This window comes from Medicago truncatula, chromosome 4, assembly GCF_003473485.1.
Source record: "Medicago truncatula cultivar Jemalong A17 chromosome 4, MtrunA17r5.0-ANR, whole genome shotgun sequence".
Lineage (NCBI taxonomy): Eukaryota > Viridiplantae > Streptophyta > Magnoliopsida > Fabales > Fabaceae > Medicago > Medicago truncatula.
Genome location: NC_053045.1, coordinates 5,409,958 through 5,423,261, shown reverse-complemented (window position 1 = coordinate 5,423,261; position 13,304 = coordinate 5,409,958). Strand labels below are relative to the sequence as shown.

The following is a 13,304-nucleotide window of genomic DNA, read 5'->3' as shown; positions in this document are numbered from 1 at the left end:
AGTTTAAGTTGTATTGAAAAAAATCCACTAATTCGTTTATTTTATTTTATTTTTGCCCATTCACAACTAGTTGTATTGTTATAGGTGCGATTAAATTGAAACTTTGTCCACATAGATTAGAAGTGGTCGCATGAGGGGTGAATCAAGCTCAATGGAGATGGTGCTTGCAAAGATAGGAGAACATTTTCAAAGCGACCTATCAAATGATATGCTATGAAAACTGGAGTCTACAATGTGTTACATGCTGAGATGTGGAAATTATACTTGAGCTTTGACATGGTTTAGAAGGAACATTTTAATCATATTATAGTGGAAAATATAATTAAGTACCAAAATTGTCTTAGATGTTGTTCAAATATCACTATTTTTTTTTTCTTTTCTGATAAAAAAAAAATTAATAAGAATGTGTATGAAAAATAAAAGTTGTTGAATTGCTCAAAAAAAAAAAAAAATTGTTGAAATATAGTTGGTAAAAATTCAATCTTGATGTGAGCATAACCAAAACACACGCAGTATACCAAAACCATCAAACTTATCCCTATGACAGACACAACGAACAAAACTGTCGCCACGTGGCGTAACATCCCTAATTTAACCACCATCTCCGACGACGCCGTTTCACCCAACCACCTTTTCAACAACTCCACCTTCACTTTCACCGACGCAACCACCACCATTCCTTCCAAATTCGCCACCGTCTCCGCCTCCCAAACCAAACCGAACAACGAATTCGCGCCTACGCCGGCTCAGCTTCTTAACCACCCGATCGCCGTCGTCGCACTTGTTCCCAAAGATGCTGCATTGTTTCTCGCCGGTGCTGTTGCCGGAGCTGCTGCTAAAACCGTTACTGCTCCACTCGATCGAATCAAGCTTCTCATGCAGGTAACGGCATTGTTTTTCTCTTTCTGTTTTGAGAGATTTTAGGCTCCGTCCGTATGTTTATGAAAATGACATTGTGATTTTTGCAGACTCATGGAGTGCGAATTAGACAAGAAAGTGCCAAGAAGACAATTGGTTTTATTGAGGTATCATAATATAAGAGTTTATTGATATACACCGTCGGTGTAAAAGAGTTACACATGACTTGATATATTGATGAGGCAACACATTGATCCATGTGTAAAAGTTGTGTACACTGACATTGTATATAAATTAAACTCATAATATAATAGAATTTAATTGGTATACACTGTTTGTGTAGAATACTTTCACACATACATATAATGAGGTGATGCCGCATCATTTAATGTGGTTGAAAACTGATGAGTTGACATATTCCTTAATTGACATGATATCATATCATTGGTTGCATGTGTAAAATAGTTTTTCATTGTCTGTCTATAAAAATTAAACTAACGGTGTATATTGTAACCGCATATTGAAGTAAACCGATAAGTTGACATATTCCTTTAATGGAAGTGAATAATGATTATTTTACACTGCCGGTTATGCCGTGCTTGGGTTATACGTGAAGTTCATTACTCAAAGTTGAGTTATCTGTTTGTAAATGCTTAACAACTGTTTCTCGTTAGTAGTTAATTGGTTGAGGAATTTGTTTATACCATTTCGGTGTTTCCTCTTCAAAATGCATTACTTGATCTTGATTAAGTATGAGTATGATGCTAGTGTGGATTTTAAAATATTGCCATTACATTCATTTTAGAACACAAATCTGCAATTGCAAGTCATGCATGAGTACAATTTGTTTGTTTCATGTTAAATGCTAAGAGAAGTTAAAAAGAACATTTTCATCATGGGCATGTACAGCTTTTTTTACCATCTTTGACATCATGTATCCAAGAGTTCCTCAAATAGCTCTGGAACTTGTTCAAAGACTGATCAAATGAAGTCTTGAATTCCTCTGCAAGCTCTGCAGCTACTGATCCTGTGATAGGTCCTATGCCAGAGCATTCCTGAGTAATTGGAAAGAAAGAGAGCTGTTGTGAATCCCCGGACCTCCAAGACCCGGATCGAACCACACCAATACAAAGAATAATGATGTGTGGAGCGACGGAGAGTGGTAACCACCAAACAAAGCTTATTGAGCAAGCAAGAGACAACAAAACATCACTAGATCTAATCTAGGAACCAAGTGTGAAACAAAGCAACCAAAACACAAGATAAACAAGGAGAGGGAAGAAGAAAACAATAAACACAAAGAGATTGGTCACCCAGTTCGGTCCAAACTTGACCTACTCTGGAGGAGAGTTTGTACTCTCCAATCCACTATCAAATGAGTTCTTTACAAAAGGAATACAAGAGGTTACAAGAAATTAGCTTGACAATGTTCACTATGAACAAACCCTAATTTCTACCCCTTTCCCAATCTCACCAAGACACTCAATGATTCTCTCTACAAGGTATTTCCCATGTTTTCAACCCAAGAGATACTCTAATCAAAGAACCCTAAACCCTAGAGCTTCCCCTTTGATTTCCCAAGTTTCTCTCTTCCAACCTCTCTCTTCAAATCTGCACAAGAACACTTAAGTACTAGTCTTCCTCTGTTCCAATCGTGTCACGATTTGTCCAATCGTGTCACGATTTGCGTCCGTCCCAAGGAACGACCGGTCCTTATCAAGGATACTTAACGAGCAAGTTTCTTGATCGTGTCACGATTTTCCCAAAATCGTGACACGATTTGCACCCCTGCAACCCTAACTCACGGCATCCGAAATCGCGTCACGATACCAAAATCGTGTCACGATTTCCCTGTTCTTCCAAGCCACAAATTTGAAGACAATCTCAACATTTCTCCACCTTGACTTCTAATTTGGTGATGATGCCACTTTAACCATCAACCACCAATCTTCCTTTTTCCCTTGCATCCAACTCTACACCAAGTTGCTCCACAAGTCTTCATTTTTCACCAAACCATCTTCAACCACGGAACGTCTCCCGCCTCCTTGAAGATCACCTTGCATCCGATCACCCTTGGCCTTTTAGGCAATCACACAAGCCACTCCATACATTCTTCAAACCCCGGAATACCATCCGTCCTCATGAAGAATCCACATGCTCACCACTAGAGCATAAACTCCCAAAGCCTCCATAGCCGTACCATTCCCGGAGTCACCAACTCCACCTCAAGTTGAGCTTTCTCTACCTCAACTTCCAAATGAGTACTTCCACTATGCTTCCGCCTTGCCACTCCACCTCAAAGGTTGATCATGAGTATTGTTACCACCGCCTCTCCAGACTAACCACGAGTATTCTCACCACCGCCTCTCCAGGCTGACGTTGAGTGTTTAACGTCTCTCCAGACGAACCACACCATCTACAAGGAATCAATACCAAGATGAGACCCCTCACCTTCTCCTTCCTCCCAACAACTCACCATCAAAGCACCCGCATCTCCATACTCCTCGGACACAACTTGCGCGGAGCTATCATCTTCCTCCGGACAATCCCTCTTGAAGTGTCCCAACTTGTGACACTTAAAGCACTTATACTTATCCTTGTTTCCGCTCTTTGAGCTTCCCCGGCTGCCTCTACCTCCACCATTTCCTTTTGACACACTAAGGCCTTCACTGTTTTCATCCGCTCTCAAGTCCTTGGACTTGGTCAACTCCTTGGTTCTTAAAGCCGCTTGAACTTCTTCCAAGGTGACAGTGCCTTCTTTGCCATAGAGCATGGTATCCTTAAAGGATTCAAATGACCTCGGTAGTGCGCACAACAAGAGTATAGCCTTGTCTTCGTCCTCAAGTTGCACCTCAATGTTCTCCAAATCGTCGAGGATCTTGTTGAACTCCGCCAATTGCTCCATCACGGTCTTTGACTCCACCATCTTGAATGAGTAGAGTTGTTGCTTAAGGAATTGCCTATGAGCCAACGACTTGGTCATATACAACGATTCCAACTTAGACCATATCGATGCCGCGGTTGGTTCCTTCGCGACATCCCTCAAAACTTTGTCCCCGAGGCACAAGACAATGGCACTCCTCGCCTTGTCCACCATCTCGGTCTTCTCCTCTTGTGACATGGTGTCCGGCAAACCACCTTCACCCTTCAAAGCTTTCTCACACTTTTGTTGAATCAACACCGCTTGCATCTTCACCTTCCACAACCCAAAATCGTTGAGCCCGGTGAACTTCTCAATATCCCACTTTGAACCCATGGTACACACTAAACCAAATCACTACCGTTGCCCCACGGTGGGCGCCAATTGTTGTGAATCCCCGGACCTCCAAGACCCGGATCGAACCACACCAATACAAAGAATAATGATGTGTGGAGCGACGGAGAGTGGTAACCACCAAACAAAGCTTATTGAGCAAGCAAGAGACAACAAAACATCACTAGATCTAATCTAGGAACCAAGTGTGAAACAAAGCAACCAAAACACAAGATAAACAAGGAGAGGGAAGAAGAAAACAATAAACACAAAGAGATTGGTCACCCAGTTCGGTCCAAACTTGACCTACTCTGGAGGAGAGTTTGTACTCTCCAATCCACTATCAAATGAGTTCTTTACAAAAGGAATACAAGAGGTTACAAGAAATTAGCTTGACAATGTTCACTATGAACAAACCCTAATTTCTACCCCTTTCCCAATCTCACCAAGACACTCAATGATTCTCTCTACAAGGTATTTCCCATGTTTTCAACCCAAGAGATACTCTAATCAAAGAACCCTAAACCCTAGAGCTTCCCCTTTGATTTCCCAAGTTTCTCTCTTCCAACCTCTCTCTTCAAATCTGCACAAGAACACTTAAGTACTAGTCTTCCTCTGTTCCAATCGTGTCACGATTTGTCCAATCGTGTCACGATTTGCGTCCGTCCCAAGGAACGACCGGTCCTTATCAAGGATACTTAACGAGCAAGTTTCTTGATCGTGTCACGATTTTCCCAAAATCGTGACACGATTTGCACCCCTGCAACCCTAACTCACGGCATCCGAAATCGCGTCACGATACCAAAATCGTGTCACGATTTCCCTGTTCTTCCAAGCCACAAATTTGAAGACAATCTCAACAAGAGCTAAAACTGTTTATTACTCAGAGCATGCTTTGGTGACGGAATTGTGAATAGGCCCTACTCAAATATCAATTTATTGTGAATAGATTCCAAACATTCTCCTCCTTCTAGAGCCACGTCTATATTTATCTCAACCGGACCCTTGTGTATTATTGTAACTCCAGTTTAACTGTCTGGTGTACACATTCATTACTTCTCTCTTGGAACCTAACATCCAGTGATTGTGTCTTTTAGAATATTACGCACTCAAGAGACTGTGAAATTTATTGATCAGCTATTATCTGACGGATGAACTTGCAATATGCCATTATGATCTCTTCAACTTGCTGAAATATTCCAATTGAGTCTTAGCCAGATCCTTTTAAACCCTCAACTTGTTGAAATACAAGTCTTGCGATTTCTTTTTTATTTTTTAAAGTTAACAAAAGTATGTCTTCTGCCTTACAAAAAATATTTAGCTCACATCTTGTAGATGCAACTTCTTTGAAGATAAAAAATGTAAATATATTAATCAGTCATATATCTCATGTATAAAGCTATATTATATTAAAAATATAAGTTTTATATTGTAGATATGGTTTTCCCATGTTTTATTTAACTTAAAAAGTTATTTGTGTATCTCATGCACAACATGCGTTCCATGGTTTAAGTTCTATATGTACAACTTGCCTCTGACTAGTAATTGTTTTAGTTCTGTAATTGGTAATCCAGTTTGCACTCTAAAGGGTAAATAAGCCATCAATTTTCCTGTAGTTTTCTTTTTGTCACTAATTAACTCCCCTGGTCAAGGATTTTATATTTACTTTTTTTTGGTACTAAATGTGTAAGTTAATGGCCTCCCCAAACTCCTTGACAATAACTTTTACCCATATTAGATGGATTTGGCTCTCTGCTGATTTATCAGAACATTACCTATAAATTTATTGGAGCTTACATTGACAAGATTTGCAGGCCATATCAATGATAGGGAAGGAAGAAGGCATTAGAGGTTACTGGAAGGGTAACCTACCACAGGTTAGTATTTTTGCGTGTATATCTTCTTATAATGTTGAGTAGTCTTTTTTATTTGTTTTAGTGTTTCTTTTCAGGTGATTAGGGTTATACCTTATAGTGCTGTTCAGCTCTTTGCTTATGAAATTTATAAGGTTAACCGCTAACTATCTTTCAAGAATTACTTGTACCAAACATTGCATGTTCAGGTCTAAGTTATACTTTCTAATTTTCAGAAAATATTCAAGGGAAAAAATGATGAGCTCTCTGTTGTGGGAAGACTTGCAGCAGGTGCTTTTGCAGGCATGACATCAACTTTTGTAAGTAAAAGTTCATTATGAGACCAATCCTTGTATGGTTTACAAATACTTTCATAATGTTAATGTTTTCATTGAAAAGTTTAGTGCTCATATTAACTCTATTAACACTTCCAGTAATTTTTTTTGTAAAGTGACTTTTTATATTTTTCTCATACCTTTGATGTCAATGTATCTTACTTTGTTTAAGTCTATGTAGGTAACTTACCCTTTAGATGTCCTGAGATTACGATTAGCTGTTGAACCTGGGTGTCGAACAATGACAGAGGTATATGTGGGGCTAGTTTAAGCATTTTCCTTATATCTTTCCCGTTTTAATGAACAGAATTGTGGCTTTTATAGGTCGCCTTGAGCATGGTAAGAGAGGAAGGTTTTGCTTCTTTCTACTACGGCCTTGGTCCTTCTCTTATCGGAATAGCTCCATATATTGCAGTTAACTTTTGTGTTTTTGACTTGTGAGTTCATTAGTATTCTCTTTATCTTTTTAAGTGCATTGTTGTTTGGATGTTGACATCGAAATTAAGACATCCTAACCTTGTATGGGTAATAGACTAAAGAAGTCGTTGCCAGAGAAATATCAAAAGAGAACTGAAACATCTCTAGTCACCGCCGTGCTTTCAGCATCTCTTGCCACACTTACATGCTATCCTCTGGACACAGTTCGAAGACAGATGCAATTGAATGGTACACCTTATAAGACAGTATTAGATGCCATTTCAGGTTAGTTGGTATTGCTCAGCTTCTCCTTTTAGAATCATTTTTTGTGCATGCATTATAGTTGACACAGTTACAAATGTACAAGATTAATTCCCTTTATCTGTGCAAAACTTGCGATATTCCTTTTAGCTGTTATAGCAATAAGTTATGAGCATATTTATATTTAAGCACACATTGATGGAGAATATTTGAAGCATAAGTGCTTGAGTGTTATCGTATAACTGCACATTAATATTTTGATTGATGAAGGTATTGTGGCACAAGATGGAGTTATTGGCTTGTACCGAGGATTTGTGCCCAATGCTTTAAAAAACCTACCAAACAGCAGGTACTTGTGATCTTTTATTTCTACTCGATTTCAATTTTAATCTTCATACCATGCCTCCTTAATTTCTAATTTTGCTGATACACATAAATAACATCTTGTGATGACCAGTAAATTTGCGAAGTGGATAAAATCCTGTTGAAATCGGTTTTTTGTTTAAGATTACTATTCCCAACTTACTAAGAACACACAACACAACTACGATATATTTAGTTGATAATGGTAATTTATATTACTTTGAAGCAGATTGTGATTGTTTACCTTGTGTTTTTGCAGCATCAGGCTTACAACATATGACATTGTCAAACGCCTGATTGCTGCTAGTGAGAAGGAGTTTCAAACAATTGCAGAGGAAAACCGCAACAAACTAACAAAATGCCCATAATCAATGATGGTTAACTTAGGATTCATATTAATTATTTTAGCAATAAAATTATCCATTAATGAACTTGTGGGAATTGCTTTAGCCAATTTGCTAGCAGTGAGATATCTCAGAAGGGGACTATAAATTTTGTAGGACACAAGTTTGTTCTAGGTGCACTATAATGCTCGAATCTTTATCCTGAATGTATTTTAGCTGTAATTTACTTATTAGATAAATGTAATGCAAATTTACTAAATGATTTGTGTCAACTTATTGGTATGAACAGACATCTCCTTTTAGCTTTGATCCTTTGGGCCAAGTATAAAAATCAAGGAGTTTTAGTTGCAAAAAAACTGTATGTATTTAATGAATATCTAACAAATGAAGTGTTGAATTGGTTTAAGGGAATTTCTTGTGTTCAAATATCATGAATAAAAACATAATTCTAACTCACAACCTCAAATTACAAAAAACAAAAACTCATATTTTGAATGAGTTAGATATTTTCACAGGAGCCTTTTGAAAAGTTCTATGTACACAAACTAGTTATCTTTCTAGAGATGACTATAACTAATGGAACAAAAGTTACAAAATAATAAATACAGTAATTATTATCATATTAGTTTGCTTGCTGCAGCTACGTTTCACCTCCAAAAGACCATAGTAAGTAAGCTCTAAATTTAGTGCAAGAAAATTATTATGTGCCAAAGCCTGCAAGCATATTCATGCAGTTCATTCCATATAGCCTTAATAGGTAACATGAAGTTACCTATTAAGCTCTAAATTTGGCATCAGTTGGTGAATGAAGAAGCATTATGTTAGCAATATCAGCATGGTCTGAGAAAAAAAAAGGTGATCACATATTAGATATAAATTATAATTTCATGACGTGCGTATGTGTAGATTTTGATTATTTACGTAACACCAAGAGAATGTTGGATTTGGATTCCATGTGATTGTAAATGAAAGCAGTCGTCATCACAGTTAAAAATAAAGGTTTGCCGTTGCGATCTAAACAACAACTTAACATGTTTTGATGTTATGCAGCCGTGAATGAGGCTGCATTATTGCCATTTGACCGCAATTCACTTCAACATCAAAGATGGCGACCACAACTGTTACCACAACTTCTATTTCAAATCCTGGTTGCCACAATCAACAAATCAACAATGTCGGATCAAGATCGGACCCCTCACGTGTTGACTTTAGTGAATATGATTTAAAATTACCAATTTGAATATGAGTTGTCTTATCTTGATCTAAGAAAATTGATTTGCTGGTACGACAATTGCGTACTTTCACACGGAATCTATATTTGAATATGTTATTACATATCATGCTTACCGGAGGCTGTTTTTTGTACAAAAAAGCAGGCACCAATAACAATGTACAAGAGCAAGAGAATAATGCCTTTCAAGTAGTGAGAAGTTCCATCCTATAGAAATATGTACCAAAAAAGACTTATATATCATTGAAAGATTAAATCAAGAGATAGGTACTACGACCTTGTTTGGAAAATCAACTTAGTTAAGCAGTTATAACATAAGAGATTATCCCAAAATTTCTTATGTATAAGTTGTTTATATAACAAAAGATAAAATAAAGTTAAAATGTTTTCATGTAAAAGCTATCCTGGAGAGCTTATGGAAATAAGCTGAAAACAACTTATGGACATAGGTAAGTTCAAATATGTGAAGTTCTCAAGATGAAATAATTGCCAAAGGAAGACTAAGTATACCTGTAATGTGAAGCCTGTGGTTATTATTGCCAAAGCAAGAGAACCTGTTTCTAGGAGGTTGAAATTGAGGTCCATTTTGATACCAAGAATCCAAGCAACAATCACACATAAGGGAACCTATATTGTAATTAAATGTCCTTTATGTAAGCTTTCATAAATCAATTTTTTATCTTTATATGTGGATAATGTATTAATTCTTACCACAAACATTCCAATTTGAGTTGCAGAACCTAAAGCAACACCCAAAGATATATCCTAATATAATGTCAATAAGTTAGTTTCAAGAAACTTGTCTTAGAAAATTGGAATTGTGGAAATCATATGAAAAATAAACACTTAAAATTCAAACCAGTTTGTTCTTGAAAGCAAATATGATTGCTCCTGCATGTTCAGCTGCATTGCCAACTATAGGTAGCATGATTATGCTGAGGAAGCTGACAGATAGACCCCATGAATCTGATGCATCCTGTTCAGATTCACATAAAAAAAAAAGTCAGTGACCGCGTCTGTGACTATGACGCTAAGATATTTTACATCTTGGCGACCAAATCACGATCACAGTTATGGCGACATCAGTAATATGATTTAAAACCTTAGTTTCATCATTAAAAATAAAAATCAGTTACCTGAATAGTGTCAACCACATATTCAGACAAAATAGCAATGAACACAGTCATAATAACAAGCCAAGCAAATCCACTCCAAAATCCTATAACTGCTTCTTCTGAAGCATTTTCACAATCTTCATCATCTTCCTACAATGAATTAATGCAATTGATTATTACTAATAAAAACATATATATAATCAACATTAGCTTCACCATTTCAAAATTAAAGAAAAACATACATCTTGTGCTTCAAATAATTGTCGGTGAGTCCATAGTTGGAAGAAAAGGTATGCAAAATATGCAATCACCATCACAATGCTAGCGGCTCGCGAAAACTGCAGAGATGAGTTTGCATTGACAGCCAATGAAGCGTCACCATATTGGAACAGCAATGGCACTAAGTGACAAGACAATGCCACAAGAAGCATAAGCAAATTTATATCTGCCTGTCTCTGCAAATTAAACAACCAAGAAAAAGTTATAAAACATTCAATCCTCAACACTAGTTACTATAAACAAGACAGTGGCGTAGTCATAGTCCGCGGTCCACCGTAACTGTGGCATAATTATAAATGTATCTAAACATAAATCATTTTATATTTGACTCATTTTCGACCAAAATCTTTTTTCATAAAATCAATTCTATCAGAATCAAATTTCATTACGGCAAAACCAAACGAGCACTGCATTTATCCACAATTTTCCGTAGTAACAAGGATTATAAAATTTTAACAAAGGGAATGCAGGGAATTACTCTGTCATATTTTTGTTCTGCTCTTAGGTTTGCAATGCCACCACATAATAGAGAGGTTCCAAGAACAAGAAGAAGGTTGGAGAGTATGGAACCAAGGAGAGAATACTTGACCACATCAATTTTGTTATTGCTAAGTGCAAATATTGCAATGATGAGTTCTGTAGCATTCCCACATGTTGCATTCAAAAGTCCTCCCACTATGATTCAAAATATTACAATTAAAAACTTTAGTATCATAAGCTAGCGTTTAAGAAAATTTGCAATTATAATTTATATAGAACTTTTATTTCAAATAATATGAATTGACATGTATCATATGCTTAGTCTGAATAATCAACATTTTTTTAATGAAATTTGGACTGCAACATCAATGTTTTTAATGTCTCGGTAAATGCAATCACACGGATTGCAATCAAAGTCGCGTCAGCTGTATTTTAGCACGATATTTTGTGGTACTAACGATCGTGATGCGACCGTGATTTTTTTTTAGGAATGATGCGACCGTGATTTAAAACCTTGATAATTAACAATATAGGGGATGTAATTTGTGGGGTTAATACACATACCTGTGGGACCTGTGTAGTAAGATATCTGTCTGCAATATTTGAATCATCACAAATTTTATACCAAAAGAAGAAGAAAAAAAAATAGAATCAGCATTCAAAGTTCAAACTATTTGTCACAAAAAAAAAAAAAAAAAAAAAAAAAACATTCAAAATAGAAAATAATAGTATAGTATAGTAATAAATAATAATAAATGTCATGGTCCTTACTCTCAGGGGCGTTCCTGAGGGGGTGCAAACAGCTCAAACGAGCTGGGCCTCCCTCAAGGATAGGCCTCAAGAGTGGGGGTTCCTCATGATTGATTTTGGTGTTAGGTGGAGGTTCCTCATGTATACGGTAGTCATTTTCACCTCTGGGTGCACTGCATATATACGGCACCTTGTATTTATCTTTTAAAAAATATAAATAGAATATCGCTCTTCTAAAAAAAAAAACGTTTTGATTTTATCACTGGCCTCTTTTCATTCCCAGAGCCGAGCCTCTAAATTCTCAGGGACGGCCCTGCTTACTCTGTTAAGAAACTGACTCGTTCAGCCAGAGGGATAAGACCAAGTAAGCTCCATGCAAAAACCCAAGGCTGCATGTATGGAATAAAATAAATCATTAGCTATAATAAAAAGATTTTGACTATGTTTATATTGCTATAAAATTAGAAAAAATAATCTGATTTTAATTCTTATAAAAATTCAATATATTTTAATCAAGTCTCCAGATTTATTCTTTTAAAAAAAAGTCTCCAGATTTATTTAAAATACTATATTTTTAGCTTCTAGTTAAGGACGAAAGTACACAATTTGTTTTTTAGGATACTCAAGGACGAAAGTACACAATTTTAAATTTTTATATATTTCAAAGACTAAAATAAACAAATACTTACTAAACAAAAGTCAAATTTTATATATTTTTTTAGATAAAAAATATATTTAATATCTATTATAATATTTACACGGAGCTTTCCCTCCAAATAACATTATATCACGATTACATTAAAACCTTTGATAATAATAAAAGAAATTATATACAATTCCAACAGGGCTACCACAATCTTATATAATTCAGAAACTTGGATACATGTTGCAGCATTTTCTACCATAATTTAAAACTTAGATGGCGATATAACACACATAATTCAGCTACAATTGCGATCACAATATAAAAAATTTAAAAATTTTAAAAAATTACATCAAAGTTGCAATTTCTACTCATCGATTGCAATATCAAAGTTTGCAGCGTAACTCGACTAGAATTTAAAATCATAACACACATGCAAAAAGTATATAGTATACTTACTCTTGAAAATCCATAGCATTGAGCTATAATAGCAAAAGGAATGGTTGGAAACAGAATTGAAAGTTTTGTTCCAAGAATAACCTCTTGGAAATTGGCCAAAACTTTTCTAAGGAATCCATAGCGAACTTTGGAGACAAGAGTTAGGTCAGATTTCTTACGCAATGAAGATGATGACATGTTATGTGCTGTTCTACCATGTTTCATAGTTTCTTTGCTCACAATTCCTTTAATGTTTCCTCCATTCTCTAAGAAACATGCTTCAAACTCATAATCATGATGATGAGAATCCATTTTTCAAATGATGAAGATGAAAATCTATGTTGGTAGTGTTGTTGTGAAATAATATACGACAAAAAAGAGGCACTAAGATATATGTTACAATTGCAATGTGGCATGTTACATGGATTATTATTATAAGGGGAAGTCTTTGGTGTGTTGCATGTGAATCTGTGTAGTGCAGCTTCTAGGAAGCTTCGTACTTTTAATTATATATATTTTCTATATATAATTTAAATGAAGAAAAAGTAAATTATCTTGAATACGATATATTTATTGATTTGTTTCTTTTTTCAGTGTTATTTTTAAAATATAGGTTAAATATGTTTTTGGTCTCTATAAAATTTCTAAATTTTAAGTTTTAATCCCTAAAAAAAAATTATCTGT

The 13,304-nt window shown here is 35.8% G+C and overlaps 2 protein-coding genes across 2 annotated transcripts; one reads left to right on the top strand and one right to left on the bottom strand.

Moving 5' to 3' along the window:
* Window positions 1–480: 480 nt before the first annotated feature.
* LOC11415300 (probable envelope ADP,ATP carrier protein, chloroplastic) lies at window positions 481–7,956 on the top strand. The gene is made up of 10 exons (XM_039833395.1): window positions 481–882; window positions 969–1,025; window positions 5,926–5,988; window positions 6,063–6,119; window positions 6,201–6,284; window positions 6,481–6,549; window positions 6,624–6,736; window positions 6,832–7,001; window positions 7,248–7,326; window positions 7,600–7,956. The coding sequence occupies exons 1-10, from the start codon at window positions 541–543 to the stop codon at window positions 7,706–7,708; spliced, it is 1,143 nt and encodes a 380-aa protein (XP_039689329.1). The 5' UTR covers window positions 481–540; the 3' UTR covers window positions 7,709–7,956.
* Window positions 7,957–8,081: 125 nt separating this feature from the next.
* LOC11422478 (vacuolar cation/proton exchanger 3) lies at window positions 8,082–13,020 on the bottom strand. Its single transcript, XM_003604655.3, has 11 exons — window positions 12,642–13,020; window positions 11,861–11,928; window positions 11,354–11,382; window positions 10,788–10,984; window positions 10,273–10,485; window positions 10,052–10,180; window positions 9,775–9,891; window positions 9,627–9,680; window positions 9,426–9,542; window positions 9,032–9,122; window positions 8,082–8,524 (listed from the first exon to the last, which is right to left on the bottom strand). The coding sequence occupies exons 1-11, from the start codon at window positions 12,930–12,932 to the stop codon at window positions 8,460–8,462; spliced, it is 1,371 nt and encodes a 456-aa protein (XP_003604703.1). The 5' UTR covers window positions 12,933–13,020; the 3' UTR covers window positions 8,082–8,459.
* Between the last annotated feature and the right edge of the window lie 284 nt (window positions 13,021–13,304).

What these genes read in the sequence shown, in the direction of transcription:
- LOC11415300 (XM_039833395.1), top strand. Translation starts at nt 541, where the DNA reads ATGACAGACACAACGAACAAAACTGTCGCCACGTGGCGTAACATCCCT. An exon ending in TTGCTTATGAAATTTATAAG is followed by an intron (nt 6,120 to 6,200) that starts GTTAACCGCTAA and finishes TCTAATTTTCAG; the next exon opens with AAAATATTCAAGGGAAAAAA. An exon ending in CAGGCATGACATCAACTTTT is followed by an intron (nt 6,285 to 6,480) that starts GTAAGTAAAAGT and finishes AAGTCTATGTAG; the next exon opens with GTAACTTACCCTTTAGATGT.
- LOC11422478 (XM_003604655.3), bottom strand. Translation starts at nt 12,932, where the DNA reads ATGGATTCTCATCATCATGATTATGAGTTTGAAGCATGTTTCTTAGAG. An exon ending in AATGCTATGGATTTTCAAGA is followed by an intron (nt 11,929 to 12,641) that starts GTAAGTATACTA and finishes CCATACATGCAG; the next exon opens with CCTTGGGTTTTTGCATGGAG. An exon ending in CAGAACAAAAATATGACAGA is followed by an intron (nt 10,486 to 10,787) that starts GTAATTCCCTGC and finishes TTTAATTTGCAG; the next exon opens with AGACAGGCAGATATAAATTT.